Source organism: Heptranchias perlo, chromosome 30, assembly GCF_035084215.1.
Source record: "Heptranchias perlo isolate sHepPer1 chromosome 30, sHepPer1.hap1, whole genome shotgun sequence".
Lineage (NCBI taxonomy): Eukaryota > Metazoa > Chordata > Chondrichthyes > Hexanchiformes > Hexanchidae > Heptranchias > Heptranchias perlo.
This window is the reverse complement of record NC_090354.1, coordinates 33,156,251-33,172,703: the sequence shown is the minus strand read 5'-3', so window position 1 is coordinate 33,172,703 and position 16,453 is coordinate 33,156,251. Positions and strand designations below refer to the sequence as shown.

At 43.5% G+C, this 16,453-nt stretch overlaps 1 protein-coding gene across 3 annotated transcripts in view; it reads left to right on the top strand.

Moving 5' to 3' along the window:
- The window catches only part of LOC137300197 (microtubule-associated protein tau-like), a 179,190-nt gene extending 163,397 nt beyond the window's left edge, over positions 1-15,793 (top strand). For 2 of the 3 annotated variants that reach the window (XM_067969279.1, XM_067969278.1), the window contains exon 13: positions 15,029-15,793. In XM_067969279.1, the coding sequence (XP_067825380.1) occupies positions 15,029-15,244 (216 nt within the window). In that variant the 3' untranslated portion in view covers positions 15,245-15,793. The remainder of the gene's footprint in view (positions 1-15,028) is intronic. The other variant, XM_067969280.1, reaches the window with a different exon arrangement.
- The last annotated feature ends 660 nt before the right edge of the window (positions 15,794-16,453 follow it).

The window sequence follows — 16,453 nt, the reverse complement described above, 5'->3', positions numbered from 1 at the left end:
TTCCCGTTTGGTGATTGATTCCCAGTTGGATGATTGATTCCCAATTGCATGATTGATTCCCAGTTGGGTTATTGATTCCAAATTGTGCGATTGAATCCGAGTTGGGTGATTGATTCCCAGTTTGGCTATTTTTTCCCAGCTGGATGATTTATCCCAAGTTGGGTAATTGATTCCCAGTTAGATTATTGATTCCCCATTGGGTGATTAGTTACCAGTTGGGTGATTGATTTCCATTTGGGCGATTAATTCCCAGCTAGCTGATTGATACCCAGTTGCTTCATTGATTCCCAGTTAGGCGATTGATTCCCAATTGCTCTTTTGATTCCCAGTTAGGTTATTGATTCCACATTGGACGATTGATTCCAAGTTGGGCGATTGATTCCCAGTTGGGTGATTGGTTCCCAAATGAGTGGTTGATTCCCAGTTGGGTGATTGATTCCCAGTTCAGTGATTGATTTCTAGTTGGGTGATTGATTCCCAGTTTAGCGATTGATTCCCGGTTGGGTAATTGATTCCCGGTTGCATGATTGATTTCCAGTTGGGTTATTGTTTCCAAGTTGCGCTATTGATTCCCAGTTGTGCGATTGATTCCCCATTGGGTGATTGATTCCCAGTTGCATGATTGATTCCCAGATGGATGATTGGTTCCAAGTTAGGTAACTGATTCTCAGTTGCGCTATTGATTCCCGGTTGGGCGATTGATTGCCAGTTGGATGATTGATTCCCAGTTGCTTGATTGATTCCCAGGTGGGCAATTTATTCCCAGTTGCGTGATTGATTCCCAGTTGGCTGATTGTTTCCCAGTTGGTGATTGATTCCCAGTTGGATGATTGATTCTCAGTTGCGTGATTGATTCCCAGTTGGATGATTGATTCTCAGTTGCATGATTGACTCCCAGTTGGATGATTGATTCTCAGTTGCACGATTGATTTGCAATTGAGCGATTGATTCCCAGTTGAATTATTGATTCCCCATTGGTTGATTGATTCCCAGTTGGATTATTGATTCCCAGTTGGGTTATTGATTCCTAGTTGTGTGATTGTTTCCCAGTTGGGTGATTGATTCCCAATTTAGCGATTGATTCCCGGTTGTGTGATTGATTCCCTGTTGTGCGACTGATTCCCCGTTGTATGATTGATTCCCAGCTGGGTAATTGATTCCCAGTTTGGTAATTGATTCACAATTGCATTATTGATTCCCAGTTTTGCGATTGATTTCCAGTTGGGCAATAGATTCCCAGTTGCGTGATTGATTCTCAGTTGGGCGATTGATTCCCAATTGGGTGATTGATTCCCAGCTGGCTGATTGATTCCCATTTGGGTGATTGATTCCCTGTTATGTGATTAATTCCCTGTAGGGCGATTGATTCCCAGTTGGGTGATTGATTCCCAGCTGGATGATTGTTTCCAAGTTTGGTAATTGATTCCCAGTTGCGTTATTGATTCCCAGTTGGGTGGTTGATTCACAATTGCGTGATTGATTCCCAGTTGGGTAATTGATTCCCAGTTAGGTGATTGATTCCTTGTTGTGTGGTTGATTCCCTGTTGTGTGATTGATTCCCAGCTGGATGATTGATTCCAAGTTAGGTAATTGATTCCCTGTTGTGTGATTGATTTCCAGTTGGGTGGTTGATTCACAATTGCGTGATTGATTCCCAGTGGCGTGATTGATGCCCAGTTGTGTAATTGATTCCCAGTTGGGCGATTGATTCCCAGTTGCGTTATTGATTCCCAGTTGCATGATTGATTCGCAGTTGCGTGATTGACTCCCAGTTGGGTGGTTGATTCCCAGTTGGGTTATTGTTTCCCCATTGGGCTATTGATTCTGAGTTGCATGATTGGTTCCCAGTTGGGTGATAGTTTCCCAGTTGGGTGATTGATTCCCAGTTGTGTCTTTGATTCCCTGTTGGGTGATTGATTCCCAGTTGGATGATTGGTTCACAGTTGCATGCTTGATTCCCCATTGGTTGATTGATTCCCAGTTGGTTGATTGATTCCAAGTTGGGTAACTGATTCCTCATTGCATTATTGATTCCCAATTGGGCGATTGATTCCCAGTTGAGCAAATGATTCCCAGTTGGGTGATTGATTCCCAGATGCGTGATTGATTCACAATTGACCGATTGATTCCCATTTGGGTGATTGATTCCCAGCTGGCTGATTGATTCCCAGTTGGGCAACTGATTCCCTGTTGGATGATTAATTCCCAGTTGCGTGATTGATTCCCAGTTGGATGTTTGATTACCAGTTAGGCGATTGATTCCAAGTTGTATGATTTATTCCCAATTGGGCGATTGATTCCCAGTTGCATTATTGATTTCCAATTGGGCGATTGATTCCCGGTTGGGTGATTGATTGCCTGTTGCATGATTGCTTCCCAGCTGTATGATTGATTCCCATTTGGGGGATTGAGTCACAGTTGGGTAATAGATTCCCTGTTGTTTGATTGTTTCCCAGTTGTGTGATTGATTCCCAATTGGACAATTGATTCCCAGTTGGCTGATTGATTCCCAGTTGTGTTATTGATTCCGTTGGGTGATTGATTCGCAATTCAGTGATTGATTCCCGTTGGGTGATTGATTCCCCATTGTATCATTGATTCACAGTTTCATGATTGATTCCCAGTTGGGTAATTGATTCCCAGTTGGATGGTTGATTCCTAATTGCGTGATTGATTTCCAGTTGAATCTTTGATTACCGCTTGGGCGATAGATTCCAAGTTGCATGATTGATTCCCAATTAGGTGATTGATTCCCAGTTGCATTATTGCTTCCCAGTTGGGCAATTGATTCCCGTTGGGTGATTGATTCCCGGTTGCATGATTGATTCCCAGCTGGATGATTGATTCCAAGTTGGGTAATTGTTTCCCAGTTGCGTTAATGATTCCCAGTTGGGCGATTGATTCCCAGTTGTGTGATTCATTCCCTGTTGCGTGATTGATTCCAAATTGGACGATTGATTCCCAATTGGGCAATTGATTCCCAGTTGGGCAATTGATTTGCAGTTGGATGAATGATTCCCAGTTGGATTATTGATTCCCTGTTGGATGATTGATTCCCAGTGGGATGATTGATTCCCAATTGCGTGATTGATTCCCAGTTGGGTTATTGATTCCACATTGGACAATTGATTCCAAGTTGGGTGATTAATTCCCAGTTTAGCGATTTTTTCCCAGCTGGATGATTTATTCCTAGTTGGATTATTGATTCCCTATTGGGTGATTGGTTCCCAGTTGGGTGATTGATTCCCAATTGGGCGATTGATTTCCATTTGGGCGATTGATTCCCAGCTGGCTAATTGATACCCAGTTGAGTGGTTGATTCCCTGTTGGGTGATTGATTCCCATTTGAGTGATTGAATCGCAGTTGAATGATTGATTCCCAGTTGCGCGATTGATTCCCAGTTGGGCAATTGATTCCCAATTGGCCAATTGATTCCCAGTTGGCTGATTGATTCCTAGTTGGGTGATTGGTTCCCCGTTGGGTGATTAATTCCCCATTGGATCATTGATTCAAAGTTTCATGATTGATTCCCAGTTGGGTAATTGATTCCCAGTTGGGTGGTTGATTCCCTATTGTGTTATTGATTCCCAGTTGGGTGGTTGATTCCCAATTGTGTGATTGATTCCCAGTTTGTTGGTTGATTCCCAATTGCATTAGTGATTCCCAATTTGGTGATTGATTCCCAGCTGGATGATTGATTCCAAGTTGGGTAATTGTTTCCCAGTTGAGTTATTGATTTCTAGTTGGGCGATTGATTCCCAGTTGTGTGATTGATTCCCAGTTGGGTGATTGATTCCCAGTTGGGTGATTGATTCCCAGTTGGGTGATTGATTCCCAGTTGTGTGATTGATTCCCTGTTGTGTGATTCATTCCCTGTTGCATGATTGATTCCCAGCTCAATGATTGATTCCAAGTTGGGTCATTGATTCCCAGGTGGAATATTGATTCCCCATTGGGTGATTGGTTCCCAGTTGGGTGAGTGATTCCCAATTGAGCGATTGATTTCCATTTGGGCGATTGATTCCCAGCTGGCTAATTGATACCCAGTTGAGTGGTTGATTCCCCGTTGGGTGATTGATTCCCAGTTGGGTAATTGCTTCCAAATTGGGTGATTTATTCCCCATTGGGTGATTTATTCCAAGTTGTATTATTGATTCCCGGTTGGGTGATTGATTCCCTGTTGCATGATTGATTCCCAGCTGTATGATCGATTCTCAGTTGGGTGATTGAATCAGTTGGGTAATAGACTCCCTGTTGTATGATTGTTTCCCTATTGGGTGATTGATTCCCCATTGGTTGATTGATACCAAGCTGGATGATTGATTCCAAGTTGAGTAATTGATTCCCAGTTGTGTGATTGACTCCCTATTGTGTTATTGATTCCCTGTTGGGCGATTGATTCCCAGTTGGCTGATTGATTCCCAGCTGAGTGATTGATTTCCAGTTTGGTGATTCGTTCCCCATTGGGCGATTGATTCGCAATTCGATGATTGATTCCCAGTTCGGTGATTGATTCCCCATTGGATGATTGATTCTCAGTTGCGTGATTGATTCCGAGTTGGGTGATTGATTCCCAGTTAGTTAATTGCTTCCCAGTTAGGTGAATTATTCCCCATTGGGTGATTGATTCCCAGTTGGGCGCTTGATTCCCAGTTGGCTGATTGATTCCCTGTTGTGTTATTGATTCCCTGTTGGGTGATTGTTTCCCAGTTGGTTGCTTGAGTCACAGTTGGATGATTTATTCCCAGTTGCGTAATTGATTCCCTGTTGGGTGATTGATTTCCTGTTGTGTTATTGATTTCCTGTTGGGCAATTGATTCCTAGTTAGCTGATTGATTCCCAGTTGGGTGATTGATTCCCAGTTGGGTGATTCGTTCCCCATTGGGCAATTGATTCGCAATTCGATGATTGATTCCCAGTTCGGTGATTGATTCCCCATTAGATGATTGATTCCCCGTTGGATGATTGATTCCAAGTTGTATTATTGATTCCCAATTGGGCTATTGATTCCCAGTTGGATAATTGATTCCCTGTTGCATGATTGATTCCCAGCTGTATGATCGATTCTTAGCTGGGTGATTGAATCAGTTGGGTAATAGATTTCCTGTTGTGTGATTGTTTCCCTGTTGGGTGATTGATTCCCCATTAGGTGATTGATTCCAAGCTGGATGATTGATTCCCAGTTGGGCGATTGATTCCCAGTTGGCTGATTGATTTTCTGTTGTGTTATTGATTCCCTGTTGAGTGAGTGATTCCCAGTTGGATGATTGTTTCCCAGTTGGTGATTGATTCCCAGTTTAGCGATTGATTCCCTGTTGCATGATTGATTCCCAGCAAGTTGATTGATTCCAAGTTGGGTAATTCATTACCAGTTGCTGTATTGATTCCCTGTTGGGCGATTGATTCCCAGTTGTGTGATTGATTCCCAGTTGCTTGATTGATTCCCAGTTTCATAACTGATTCCCCATTGTGCGATTGATTCTCTGCTGCGTGATTGATTCCCAGCTGGATGATTGATTCACAGTTAGATGTTTGATTCTCAGTTGGGAGATTGATTCCAAGTTGCGTGATTGATTCCCAGTTGGGCGATTGATTCCCAGCTGGATGATTGATTCCCAGCTGCATGATTGATTCATAGTTAGATGTTTGATTCTCAGTTGGGCGATTGATTCCAAGTTGCGTGATTGATTCCCAGTTGGGCGATTGATTCCCAGTTGGATTATTAATTTCCTATTGGGTGATTGGTTCCCAGTTGGGTGATTGATTCCCAATTGGGCGATTGATTTCCATTTGGGCAATTGATTCCCAGCTGGCTAATTGATACCCAGTTGGGTGGTTGATTCCCAATTGCATGATTGATTCCCAATTGTGCGATTGTTTCCCAATTTGGTGATTGATTCCCAGCTGGATGATTGATTCCAAGTTGGGCGATTGATTCCCAGTTATGTGATTGATTCCCTGTTGTGTGATTCATTCCCTGTTGCATGATTGATTCCCAGCTCGATGATTGATTCCAAGTTGGGTAATTGATTCCCAGGAGGATTATTGGTTCCCCATTGGGTGATTGGTTCCCATTTGGGTGAGTGATTCCCAATTGAGCGATTGATTTCCATTTGGGCAATTGATTCCCAGCTGGCTAATTGATACCCAGTGGAGTGGTTGATTCCCCGTTGGGTGATTGATTCCCATTTTGGTGATTGAATCACAGTTGACTGTTTGATTACCAGATGGGCAATTGATTCCCAGCTGCGTGATTGATTCCCAGTTGGGTGATTGATTCCCAGTTGGGTGATTCGTTCCCCATTGGGCGATTGATTCGCAAATCGGTGATTGATTCCCAGTTGGGTGATTGATTCCCCATTGGATGATTGATTCTCGGTTGCATGATTGATTCCGAGTTGGGTGATTGATTCCCAGTTGGGTATTTGCTTCCCAGTTGGGTGATTTATTCCCCGTTGGTTGATTGATTCCAAGTTGTATTATTGATTCCCTATTGGGTGATTGATTCCCGGTTGGGTGATTGATTCCCTGTTGTATGATTGATTCCCAGTTGGGTGATTGAATCAGTTGGGTAATAGACTCCCTGTTGTGTGATTGTTTCCCTATTGGGTGATTGATTCCCCATTGGTTGATTGATTCCAAGCTGGATGATTGATTCCCAGTTGGGTGATTGATTCACTGTTGTGTTATTGATTCCCTGTTGGGCGATTGATTCCTAGTTGGGTGATTGATTCCCAGTTGGGTGATTGATTCCCAGTTGGGTGATTCGTTCCCCATTGGGCAATTGATTCGCAATTCGATGATTGATTCCCAGTTTGGTGATTGATTCCAAGTTGTATTATTGATTCCCAATTGGGCTATTGATTCCCGGTTGGGTGATTGATTCCCTGTTGCATGATTGATTCCCAGCTGTATGATCGATTCTCAGTTGGGTGATTGTTTCCCTGTTGGGTGATTGATTCCCCATTAGGTGATTGATTCCAATCTGGATGATTGATTCCCAGTTGGGTAATAGATTCCCTGTTGTGTGATTGTTTCCCTGTTGGGTGATTGATTCCCCATTGTGTGATTGATTCCAATCTGGATGATTGATTCCAAGTTGGGTAATTGATTCCCAGTTGGGCGATTGATTCCCAGTTGGCTGATTGACTGTTGTGTTATTGATTCCCTGTTGAGTGAGTGATTCCCAGTTGGTTGTTTGAGTCACAGTTGGATGATTGATTCGCAGTTGTGTAATTGATTCACCGTTGGATGATTGATTCACCGTTGGATGATTGATTCCCTGTTGGGTGATTGATTCCCAGTTGAGTGATTGATTCCCCATTGGGTGAGTGATTCCCAGTTGGTTGATTGTTTCCCAGTTGGTGATTGATTCCCAGTTTAGCGATTGATTCCCTGTTGCGTGATACATTCCCTGTTGCATGATTGATTCCCAGCAAGTTGATTGATTCCAAGTTGGGTAATTCATTCCCAGTTGCTGTATTGATTCCCTGTTGGGCGATTAATTCCCAGTTGTGTGATTGATTCCCAGTTTCATAATTGATTCCCCGTTATGCGATTGATTCTCTGTTGCATGATTGATTCCCAGCTGGATGATTGATTCCCAGCTGGATGATTGATTCACAGTTAGATGTTTGATTCTCAGTTGGGTGATTGATTCCAAGTTGCGTGATTGATTCCCAGTTGGGCGATTGATTCCCAGTTGGGTGATTCGTTCCCCATTGGATGATTGATTCTCAGTTGCATGATTGATTCTGAGTTGGGTAATTGTTTCCCAGTTGAGCGATTGATTCGCAGTTGGATGACTGATTCCCAGTTGGATGATTAATTCCCAATTGGCTGATTGTTTCCCAGTTGTGTTATTGATTCCCCATTGAGCGATTGATTCCGAGTTGCATGTTTGATTCCCAGTTGGCTGATTGGTTCCCAGATGAGTGATTGATTCGCAATTCGGCGATTGATTCCCGTTGGGTGATTATTTCCCCATTGGTTCATTGATTCGCAGTTTCATGTTTGATTCCCAGTTGTGTAATTGATTCCCTGTTGGGTGATTGATTCCCTATTGCGTTATTGATTCCCAGTTGGGTGGTTGATTTCCAGTTGCGTTATTGATTCCCAGTTGGGTGGTTGATTCCCAGTTGGGTGGTTGATTCCAATTGCGTGATGGATTCCTATTTGGATGATTGATTCCCAGCTGCATGATTGATTCACAGTTAGATGTTTGATTCTCAGTTGGGCGATTGATTCCAAGTTGCGTGATTGATTCCCAGTTGGGCGATTGATTCCCAGTTGGGCAATTGAATCCGTATTGCGTGATTGATTCCCAGTTGGGCGATTGATTCCCAGTTGGAAGATTGATTCCCTATTGGGTGATTGATTTGCAGTTTGATGATAGGTTCCCGATTGGGTGATGGATTTCCAATTCAGTGATTGGTTCCCAGTTGAGTGATTGATTCCCCATTGAATGATTGATTTGCAGTTTAGTGATTGATTCCCTGTTGCGTGATTGATTTCCAGTTGGGCAATTGATTCCCAATTTCGCAATTGAGTCCCAGTTGGCTTATTGATTCCCAGTGAAGCAATTGATTCCCAGTTGGGTGATTTGTTCCCCATTGGATAATTGATTCTCAGTTGCATGATTGATTCTGTGTTGGGTAATTGCTTCCTAGTTCAGTGATTGATTCCCAATTGCTTGTTTGATTCCCAGTTGGTCAATTGATTCATAGTTGGATGACTGATTCCCAGTTGGATGATTAATTTCCAATTGGCTGATTGTTTCCCAGTTGTGTTATTGATTCCCCATTGGGCGACTGATTCCAAGTTGCATGATTGATTCCCAATTGGGCGATTGATTCCCCGTTGGGTGATTGATTCCCAGTTGCATGATTGATTCCCAGCTGAATGATTGATTCCAAGTTGGGTAATTGTTTCCCAGTTGCGTTATTGATTCCCAGTTGGGCGATTGATTCCCAGTTGTGTGATTGATTCCCTGTTGTGTGTTTCATTTCCTGTTGCATGATTGATTCCCAGCAGGATGATTGATTCCAAGTTGGGTAATTGATTCCCAGTTGGATGATTGATTCCCAATTGCGTGGTTGCTTCCAGTTGGGTTATTGATTCCACATTGGACAATTGATTCTGAGTTGGGTGATTAATTCCCAGTTTGGTGATTTTTTCCAATCTGGATGTTTTATTCCAAGTTGGGTCATTGATTCCCAGGTGGATTATTGATTCCCCATTGGGTGATTGTTTCCCAGTTGGGTGATTGATTCCCAATTGGGCGATTGATTTCCATTTGTGCGATTGATTCCTAGCTGGCTAATTGATACCCAGTTGAGTGGTTGATTCCCCGTTGGGTGATTGATTCCCAGTTGGGTAATTGCTTCCAAGTTGGGTGATTTATTCCCCATTGGGTGATTGATTTCAAGTTGTATTATTGATTCCCAATTGGGCGATTGATTCCCTGTTGGGTGATTGATTCCCTGTTGCATGATTGATTCCCAGCTGTATGATCGATTCTCAGTTGGGTGATTGAATCAGTTGGGTAATAGACTCCCTGTTGTATGATTGTTTCCCTATTGGGTGATTGATTCCCCATTGGTTGATTGATACCAAGCTGGATGATTGATTCCAAGTTGAGTAATTGATTCCCAGTTGTGTGATTGACTCCCTATTGTGTTATTGATTCCCTGTTGGGCGATTGATTCCCAGTTGGCTGATTGATTCCCAGCTGAGTGATTGATTTCCAGTTTGGTGATTCGTTCCCCATTGGGCGATTGATTCGCAATTCGATGATTGATTCCCAGTTCGGTGATTGATTCCCCATTGGATGATTGATTCTCAGTTGCGTGATTGATTCCGAGTTGGGTGATTGATTCCCAGTTAGTTAATTGCTTCCCAGTTAGGTAAATTATTCCCCATTGGGTGATTGATTCCCAGTTGGGCAATTGATTCCCAGTTGGCTGATTGATTCCCTGTTGTGTTATTGATTCCCAGTTGGGTGATTGTTTCCCAGTTGGTTGTTTGAGTCACAGTTGGATGATTTATTCCCCATTGCGTGATTGATTCCCAGTTGGGCGATTGATTCCCAGTTGGCTGATTGATTCCCTGTTGTGTTATTGCTTCCCTGTTGAGTGATTGATTCCCTGTTGTGTTATTGATTCCCAGTTGGGTGATTGTTTCCCAGTTGGTTCTTTGAGTCACAGTTGGATGATTTATTCCCCATTGTGTGGTTGATTCCCAGTTGGGCGATTGATTCCCCGTTGGATGATTGATTCCCTGTTGTGTTATTGATTCCCTGTTGGGAGATTGTTTCCCAGTTGGTTGCTTGAGTCACAGTTGGATGATTGATTCCCAGTTGCGTAATTGATTCTCTGTTGGGTGATTGATTTCCTGTTGTGTTATTGATTCCCTGTTGGGCAATTGATTCCTAGTTGGCTGATTGATTCCCAGTTGGGTGATTGATTCCCAGCTGGGTGATTGATTCCCAGTTGGGTGATTCGTTCCCCATTGGGCGATTGATTCACAATTCGATGATTGATTCCCAGTTCAGTGATTGATTCCCCATTAGATGATTGATTCCCCGTTGGATCATTGATTCCAAGTTGTATTATTGATTCCCAGTTGGGCGAGTGATTCCCAGTTGGGCAATTGAATCCGTATTGCGAGATTGATTCCCAGTTGGGCGATTGATTCCCAGTTGGAAGATTGATTCCCTATTGGGTGATTGATTTGCAGTTTGATGATAGGTTCCCGATTGGGTGATGGATTTCCAATTCGGTGATTGGTTCCCAGTTGAGTGATTGATTCCCCATTGGTTGATTGATTTGCAGTTTAGTGATTGATTCCCTGTTGCGTGATTGATTTCCAGTTGGGCAATTGATTCCCAATTTTGCAATTGAGTCCCAGTTGGTTTATTGATTCCCAGTGAAGCGATTGATTCCCAGTTGGGTGATTCGTTTCCCATTGGATGATTGATTCTCAGTTGCGTGATTGATTCTGTGTTGGGTAATTGCTTCCCAGTTGAGTGATTGATTCCCAATTGCTTGTTTGATTCCCAGTTGGTCAATTGATTCGCAGTTGGATGACTGATTCCCAGTTGGATGATTAATTTCCAATTGGCTGATTGTTTCCCAGTTGTGTTATTGATTCCCCATTGGGCGACTGATTCCGAGTTGCATGATTGATTCCCAGTTGGCTGATTGGTTCCCAGATGAGTGATTGATTCGCAATTCGGTGATTGATTCCCATTGGGTGATTGATTCCCCATTGGTTCATTGATTTGCAGTTTCATGATTGATTCCCAGTTGTGTAATTGATTCCCTGTTGGGTGATTTATTCCCTATTACGTTATTGATTCCCAGTTGGATGATTAATTCCCAATTGGCTGATTGTTTCCCAATTGTGTTATTGATTCCCCATTGGGCGATTGATTCCGAGTTGCATGAGTGGTTCTCAGTTGGCTGATTGGTTCCCAGATGAGTGATTGATTTGCAATTCGGCGATTGATTCCCTGTTGGGTGATTGATTCCCTATTGCGTTATTGATTCCCAGTTGGGTGGTTGATTCCCAGTTGCGTTATTGATTACCAGTTGGGTGGTTGATGCGAATTGCGTGATGGATTTCTAGTTGGATGATTGATTCCCAGTTGAATATTTGATTACCAGTTGGGCGATAGATTCCAAGTTGCATGATTGATTCCCAATTGGGCGATTGATTCCCCATTGGGTGATTGATTCCCAGTTGCATGATTGATTCCCAGCTGAATGATTGATTCCAAGTTGGGTAATTGTTTCCCAGTTGCGTTATTGATTCCCAGTTGGGCGATTGATTCCCAGTTGTGTGATTGATTCCCTGTTGTGTGTTTCATTTCCTGTTGCATGATTGATTCCCAGCAGGATGATTGATTCGCAGTTGCCTGATTGATTCCCAGTTGAATATTTGATTACCAGTTGGGTGATAGATTCCAAGTTGCATGATTGATTCCCAATTGGGCGATTGATTCCCCGTTGGGTGATTGATTCCCAGTTGCATGATTGATTCCCAGCTGAATGATTGATTCCAAGTTGGGTAATTGTTTCCCAGTTGCGTTATTGATTCCCAGTTGGGCGATTGATTCCCAGTTGTGTGATTGATTCCCTGTTGTGTGTTTCATTTCCTGTTGCATGATTGATTCCCAATTGAATATTTGATTACCAGTTGGGTGATAGATTCCAAGTTGCATGATTGATTCCCAATTGGGCGATTGATTCCCCGTTGGGTGATTGATTCCCAGTTGCATGATTGATTCCCAGCTGAATGATTGATTCCAAGTTGGGTAATTGTTTCCCAGTTGCGTTATTGATTCCCAGTTGGGCGATTGATTCCCAGTTGTGTGATTGATTCCCTGTTGTGTGTTTCATTTCCTGTTGCATGATTGATTCCCAGCAGGATGATTGATTCCAAGTTGGGTAATTGATTCCCAGTTGGATGATTGATTCCCAATTGCGTGGTTGCTTCCAGTTGGGTTATTGATTCCACATTGGACGATTGATTCTGAGTTGGGTGATTAATTCCCAGTTTGGTGATTTTTTCCAATCTGGATGTTTTATTCCAAGTTGGGTCATTGATTCCCAGGTGGATTATTGATTCCCCATTGGGTGATTGATTCCCAGCTGGCTAATTGATACCCAGTTGAGTGGTTGATTCTCCATTGGGTGATTGATTCCCAGTTGGGCGATTGATTCCCCTTTGGGTGATTGGTTCCCCTTTGGGTGATTAGTTCCCCGTTTAGCGATTGATTCTCTGTTGCATGATTGATTCTCTGTTGTGTTATTGGTTCACAGATGGGTGATTGATTCCCAGTTGGGTGATTTGTTCCCTGTTGGGTGATTTATTCCCCATTGGGCGATTGATTCCCAGTTGGATGATTGGTTCCAAGTTGGATGATTGATTTCCAGTTGGGTGATTGATTCTCTGTTGATTGATTGATTCCCCATTCAGCGATTGATTCCCAGTTGGTTGATTAATTACCCATTGGCTGATTGTTTCCCAGTTGGTGGTTGATTTCCAGTTGGGTGATTGATTCCCATTTAGATGATTGATTCCCCATTGGGTGATTGATTCCAGCTGGTTGATTAGTTACCCATTGGCTGATTGTTTCCCAGTTTGGTGATTGATTCCCCATTGGCTGATTGATTCCCAATTATGCGATTGATTCCCGATTGGGTGATTGAGTCCCAGTTGTGTGATTAATTCCCTGTTGCTTGATTGATTCCCAGTTTGGTGATTGATTCCCCATTGGCTGATTGATTCCCAGTTGTGTGATTGAATCCCTGCTGTGTGATTGATTCCCAGTTGTGTGATTAATTCCCTGTTGCTTGATTGATTCCCCATTGGTTGTTTGTTTTCCAGTTGGGTGATTGATTTCCAGTTGTGTGATTCCCAGTTGCATGATTGATTCCCAGTTGGGTGATTTGTTTCCCGTTACGTGATTGATTCCCATTTGGGCGATTGATACCCCATTAGTTGTTTGTTTTCCAGTTGGGTGATTGATTCCAGTTGGGCTATTGATTCCCAGTTGGGCAATTGATTCCCCTTTGGGCGATTGATTCCCTGCTGGGTGATTGTTCCCAGTTGGGTGATTGAATCCCTGTTGGGCAATTGATTCCCCATTGGGCGATTGATTCCCAGTTGGGTGATTGATTCCTGTTTCATGATTGATTCCTTGTTTCATGATTGATTCCCAGTTGGGAGATTGATTCCCCATTGGATGATTGATTTCCAGTTGGGTGAATGATTCCTGCTTGGGTGAATGATTCTTTGTTGAATAATTAATTCCCTGTTGTAGGATTGAATTCCCAGTTGGGTGATTGATTCCCTGTTGTGTGAATGACTCCCAGTTGCGTTATTGATTCTCAGTTTGGCATTGATTCTCTGGTGTGTGATTGATTCCAACATGGTTGTTTGATTCCCCGTTGGGTGATTGATTTCCAGTTGGGCATCTGATTCCCAGTTGGGCCTTTGATTCCCAGTTGGGCAATTGATTCCCAGTTGGGCGATTGATTCCGCATTGGGTGATTTTTTTTCCACTTGGGCAATTGATTCCCAGTTGGGCGATTGATTCCCAGTTGGGCAATTGATTCCCAGTTGGGCGATTGATTCCCAGTTGGGTGATTGATTCCTAGTTGAGTGATTGATTCCCTATTGGGTGATTGATTCCTAGTTGAGTGATTGATTCCCTGTTGGGCGATTGCTTCCCAGTTGGATGGTTGATTCCCAGTTGGGTGATTGATTCCCAGTTGGGCCATTGATTCCCAGTTGCATGATTGATTCCCAGTTGCGTGATTGATTCCCAGCTGGGTGATTGATTCCCAGTTGCGTTATTGATTCCCAGTTGGGCAATTGATTCCCAATTGGATGATTGATTCCCAGTTGCGTGATTGATTCCCAGTTGGATATTTGATTCGCAGTTGGGCGAATGATTCCGAGTTGGGCAATTGATTCCCATTTGGATGATTGATACCCATTTACGCAATTGATTACCAAATGGGTGATTGATTCCCAATTGGGTGATTGGTTCCCTGTTGGATGATTGATTCCCAGTTGGATGATTGAGTCCCAATTGGGTGATTGATTCCCAGTTGTGTGATTGGTTCCCAGATGAGTGATTGATTCCCAATTGTGTGATTGGTTCCTAGCTGGGTGATTGGTTCCCAGTTGGGCATTTGATTCCCAATTGTACGATTGATTCCCAATTGGGTGATTGATTCCCCATTGGATGATTGATTCCCAGTTGGATGATTGATTCCCAATTGGGTGACTGATTCCCAGTTGTGTGATTGGTTCCCAGATGAGTGATTGATTCCCAATTGTGTGATTGGTTTCCAGTTGGGCAATTGATTCTGAGTTGAGTGATTGATTCCCAGGTGGATGATTGATTCCCCTTTGGGTGATTGGTTCCCAGTTGGGTGATTTTAACTAATTCCTGAGCTGGAAGCTGATTCTGCTTTGTGCTTTGCACTGACACAATCTCCCTTCTCTCTCCAGATTGAATCTCACAAGCTGACTTTCCGCGAGTCGGCCAAATCTCGGACCGATCACGGTGCAGAAATTGTCTACAAATCTCCGACCGCTTCCACCGAGGGATCTCCCCGCCGCCTCAGCAACGTGTCCTCTTCTGGCAGCATCAATATGGTGGAGTCCCCACAGCTTGCTACACTGGCTGATCAAGTCTCAGCCTCCTTGGCCAAGCAGGGCTTGTGACTGTTGCTTTGAAGCCTCTCCTTCCTTCACAGCAGTTCACAGGTGTCTAACATGAACTGGTGCTGGACCATCCTGAGCCCTCTCTATCTCGCTTCTTGCACTGTCCCCTGAAGCACTCAGTCTGGCTATGCCCAGATATCTGGCCAGTTACAGACAGTGGTGCTTTGTTGTCTTTCATGTGGCCTTGCACATCCCATATGTTAACTCCTGATCTGCAATCCTTTAGGCTTTTTGAGAAGGCTAGGACTCTAGAGGTAGTCTGTCCCTTTATTTAGAGATTTTGGGGTCCAAGTACAGAAATCACTAAAAGCCAGTGGACAGATTCAAAAGATAATTTAAAAGGTTAATGGAATGTTGGCCTTTATCTCGAGGGGGCTGGAATACAAAGGGGAGACAGTTATGCTTCAGTTGTACAGAGCACTGGTCAGACCCCATCTGGTTCTGGGCACCGCACCTCAGGATGGATATATTGGCCTTGGAGGGGGTGCAGTGCAGATTCACCAGAATGATACCGGGGCTAAAAGGGTTAAATTATGAGGACAGGTTGCATAGACCAGGCTTTTATTCCCTCAAGTATAGAAGATTAAGGGGTGATCTAATGAAGGTGTTTAAAATGATTAAAGGGTTTGATGGGGTAGATAGAGAGAAACTATTTCCTCTGGTGGGAGAATCCAGAACAAGGGGGCATGACCTTAAAATTAGAGCTTGGCCGTTCCATGGTGATGTCAGGAAGCACTTCTTCACACAAAGGGGAGTGGAAATCTGGAACTCTCTCCCCCAAAAAGCTGTTGAGGCTGGGGGTCAATTGAAAATGTCAAAACTGGGAGTGATAGATTTTTATTGGGTAAGGGTATTAAGGGCCACGGAACCAAGACGGGTAAATGTAGTTAAGATACAGATCAGCCATGATCTCATTGAATGGCGGAACAGGTTCAAGGGGCCGAATGGCCTACTCCTGTTCCTATGTTCCCTCTGGTGTAATTTTTTAGGGGTCGTTCTCCGCCTTCCCTTTGTCCACTCAGAATGCCAGTGGGAAATTGTGTGCAGAATGCACTAGAATTTGCAATGTGTTCTGTCCAAGGCCAACTCCTTCCCCTCACCACCCCCCACCCACAACAAACCCCAAGGTGGAAAACTACCCCTCGTGAGTCCTGTAAACTCTGTACCTTGGTGTTGAGGAATTGTCCCTCCGTGCTGCCACACTCCTGT